General features: G+C 46.1%; 1 protein-coding gene across 1 annotated transcript; it reads right to left on the bottom strand.

Annotated features, from left to right (window-relative positions):
* Positions 1-1,531: 1,531 nt before the first annotated feature.
* On the bottom strand, positions 1,532-3,911 carry LOC121856982 (helix-loop-helix protein delilah-like). The gene has a single exon (XM_042352775.1). It carries the CDS (start codon positions 3,397-3,399, stop codon positions 2,458-2,460), a length of 942 nt encoding a protein of 313 aa, XP_042208709.1. The 5' UTR covers positions 3,400-3,911; the 3' UTR covers positions 1,532-2,457.
* Between the last annotated feature and the right edge of the window lie 217 nt (positions 3,912-4,128).

Genomic DNA, 4,128 nt, shown 5'->3' with positions numbered 1-4,128 from the left:
AGCGTGGGTGAGGGCCATGACATTGGCCGTGGGTGAGGACCATGACAGTGGGCGTGGGTGAGGACCATGACAGTGGGCGTGGGTGAGGGCCATGACAGTGGGCGTGGGTGAGGGCCATCAGTGGGTCAACTTCACACAGTCATTGTTCATCTTCCAGGAATTTCTTGCCAAGGATGACAAATGGAATCTCAGGTGTATACAGGTGTGTGCAGGTATACACAGGTTGGTTTCAGGTGTATGTAGATTTGTTGGTATTCATATTTGTATCACTTATATCACTTGTAATTTATTTATCAATCAAGTAACTGTTGTTTTGAGTGTATGTTCAGCCTTTGGTCACCTGTTCTTTCAATTAACCTTTAATTACCTTTTGTAGCCTCTAATTAATCCTTCAATATAATCTATACACTCACGGGAATAAACTAAACTACATTTATATAATCAAAAGCATTTTATTATAATTTTAAGCCGTAAAAAAGACTTATTTACATTTACGTGTAAAAAAATACATTTACAGTACACATATTTTACAAGTCAGTTATTGTTTATACATAATTTTTGTTTACGATGCATTTAAAAATATGTTGTATCCTGATTGATTCATGTATTGTACAGTGCCACTACAGGTATGGGTCAAGTTAGAGGTTAATGGTCAGCTTAGGCTCCAGTCCTAGTAGACCCTAACTCAATGGGCCCCAGAGTAAAGAGATCTCAATTGTAATAATCCCTGAATTGCCAACACAGGCCAAATAGACCCCAGTTCTAATAGGTCCCAGTTCTAATAGACCCCATTTCTAATAGGTCCCAGTTCTAATAGACCCCAGTTCTAATAGGTCCCAGTTCTAATAGACCCCAGTTCTAATAGGTCCCAGTTCTAATAGACCCCATTTCTAATAGGTCCCAGTTCTAATAGACCCCAGTTCTAATAGGTCCCAGTTCTAATAGGTTCCAGTTCTAATAGGTCCCAGTTCTAATAGACCCCAGTTCTAATAGGTCCCAGTTCTAATAGACCCCATTTCTAATAGGTCCCAGTTCTAATAGACCCCAGTTCTAATAGGTCCCAGTTCTAATAGACCCCATTTCTAATAGGTCCCAGTTCTAATAGACCCCATTTCTAATAGGTCCCAGTTCTAATAGACCCCAGTTCTAATAGGTTCCAGTTCTAATAGACCCCAGTTCTAATAGGTCCCAGTTCTAATAGACCCCAGTTCGAATGGGTCCAGGTTCTAATGGGCCCCAGTCCTGAAGGGTCCCAATGGGCCCCAGGTCACATACTATAATAAGCGTTGCCAGGTCATATCATCATGACACACAGCTTGACAAACGTTGATAAAATTCACACTAAGACAAGCTGAGATTTATAACATATGGTAACACTGACTGGGAGATCATAGAGGGACATTTTACCCATCAGATGACAGAAAAAATGTTGCCAAACAGAAATCATAAGATAAATGAGTCAGTTTTTTATAATATGACAGACTATGGATGATTAAATATATAGAAGACAAACGTTTCTTATATGACAACACACACACACACACACAATATGGATGTTGTCATATCATGTATTATGTAATTAATTCATCTTACATAATTATCTCCTGTAACATATTGATACATTATTAGTGAGAAAGAAATTACTTTTTTTGTCATATTACATATTTTGAAAAGTCACACATGTGATGTATTATGACAACAACAACAACAACAACAACAAACGCGGCTAGATCACGTGACCATTAATACCGGGTGACACAAAATATGGCACATTAGACTAGAATTGCACATGTGGTTCTGTGACACACTGTAACGTGGTGGTTCTGAGACACACTGTAGCGTGGTGGTTCTGTGACACACTGTAGCGTGGTGGTTCTGTGACACACTGTAGCGTGGTGGCTCTGAGACACACTGTAGCGTGGTGGTTCTGTGACACACTGTAGCGTGGTGGCTCTGAGACACACTGTAGCGTGGTGGTTCTGAGACACACTGTATTACCGTTGTGATGTTAGTAATGTCTTGTTCAACACTGTAAGTGGTTGAGTCCTTCCCTGTTGTCCTCCTCACCGGGCGGGAGGGAACAGAACTGCCTGACTAGTTACACACACACACACATACACACAGACACACACACATACACACAGACACACACACAGACACACACACACATACACACACACATACACACACACACACACACACACACACACATACACACACACGTCCGCTGGACAAGCGCGCACCTGTATTTTAGTACAGGTAACATATGCCTAAGTACTCGGTAATTACATTTACCTCATCACTAAGTACATGTAATTAGGAGAAAGGTGAGCACTGTCCACACCTTACAATAATTTCTGAGGTGTAATAACACACCTGAGCTGGTGAGGGAAGAGCCTCTTGCTGCGGTAACGACCTACGCACACACACACACACACACACACACTATGGCCGAGGTTAGTTACACAGCTCGGTGGTGAAGACGAGGGCGTCCCTCTCAGCTCCCAGGAGGACGTCGAGGGGATCAGCAACACTCAAGGTGGGGATGTCATGGAAGACATCGAGGTTGTCCTCCAACAGACCCGAGTCGTCGGAGAGGAGGTCCTCGAGGTCGCTGGCACTGCTGAGTGATCCTCGTATTGTGGAGGGCGAGCTGGTGGCTGAGTTGTGACTGGAGGTGGAGTAATAACTCGAAAAAAGAGGCGCCTCAGGGAGGAAATGCTGGCTCAGGGGCGGCGTCGAATACTGGTAGTGGAAGGCGGTGACGGTGTTGTCTGGTGGAGGTGTCGTCCTGCAGAAGGAACGCTGTAGGGAGTTCTCTAGAGAATACTGTAAAGAGTTCTCTAAAGAACACTGCAGGGAGTTCTCTAAAGAACATTGCAGGGACTGCTGCAGAGAGTTCTCTAAAGAACATTGCAGGGACTGCTGCAGGGAGTTCTCTAAAGAACATTGCAGGGACTGCTGCAGGGAGTTCTCTAAAGAACATTGCAGGGACTGCTGCAGGGAGTTCTCTAAGAGGGAGTTCTCTAAAGAGGAGACACCGCCGCCCTCCAGCAGGTGAGACAGGGTCCTGATGTAGTTGACAGCGAGGCGGAGGGTCGTGATCTTGGTCAGGGAAGACGAAGCTGCCTCAACTTCCATGACGTCAGGAAGAACTTTACGAAGAGATTCGAACGCGTTGTTTATTTCCTTCATTCGGTGACGTTCTCGGGCATTGGCAGTCTTCCTCCGATACTTGGACAGCGGCGCCGGCCTCGACTTGGGCCTCGCCGCCCTCTTGGGAACCTCCTGACGAACTCTTTCTTGCTGTAGCCTCTTGATGATAGTTCTGGGACGCAGACCATACTTCTCCTCCGAGGCTGCGCTGCTGGAGGAACAGTGGTCACCCTTCACCATCATCCTGCCAGAGGTACTGCTTCGATCACTTCCTTATTAAGTTCGAATCACTTAACTTTATAAAATATCCGGAGTACTGAAGGACGCTTTGTGTCTCTTCAGAGAAGCGCCCTTTACAGTCGGTAAGATATTAGAGTTGACAGTTGTTGGGTTAAGTAATAACTTGACTGGAGAAATTCTCAGTTCAGTTGTCACACACTGGAGGATCAGTCAAGTGCGGACGGAAGGTGACACCTGTGAAGAGTCCCGGACGTTGAGGCACTCCCGGCTCCCCCCACTTCCTCCTCTCACACGGAAAATATGTTCCCAAATTTGGAATATTGCTCGTCTGCCCAGGGAGGACGGCAGCGGTGGTGGGGTCAGGAAGGCAGACGCTCACATCAGTAGAGTTACAGGTCGTCAGATGCGCGGAAGGACAGGTGGCAGCAGGAGCCTGTAACAGGTATCCTCAGGTAGGACACTAGGGGTTGAGACCTCGGTGTGGCGGGAGGTGGTGTTGGACCTGCCGGGCTGGGTGCAGGGATACCACTGATGACCAGTTCACCTGTTGCCCCGACCAACCCTACCACACGTGCCCCAGACTATGACGTCACTATTCGCAAGTTGAAATTTTCGCGTTATCCGAATACTCTGACCAACAGCTGTGTTTATTCTTCAACATCAGGTGTAAATTGTAGGTGTTGAAGCCAAGTATGAGGCAGGGTAGGGTAGTTTGCGTCACAGGTGTGCAAG

Source organism: Homarus americanus, unplaced genomic scaffold, assembly GCF_018991925.1.
Source record: "Homarus americanus isolate GMGI-L3 unplaced genomic scaffold, GMGI_Hamer_2.0 scaffold44060, whole genome shotgun sequence".
In the NCBI taxonomy this organism is placed as follows: Eukaryota; Metazoa; Arthropoda; class Malacostraca; order Decapoda; family Nephropidae; genus Homarus; species Homarus americanus.
Note: the sequence above shows the minus strand (reverse complement) of the source record. Positions and strands in the feature narration are given on the sequence as shown.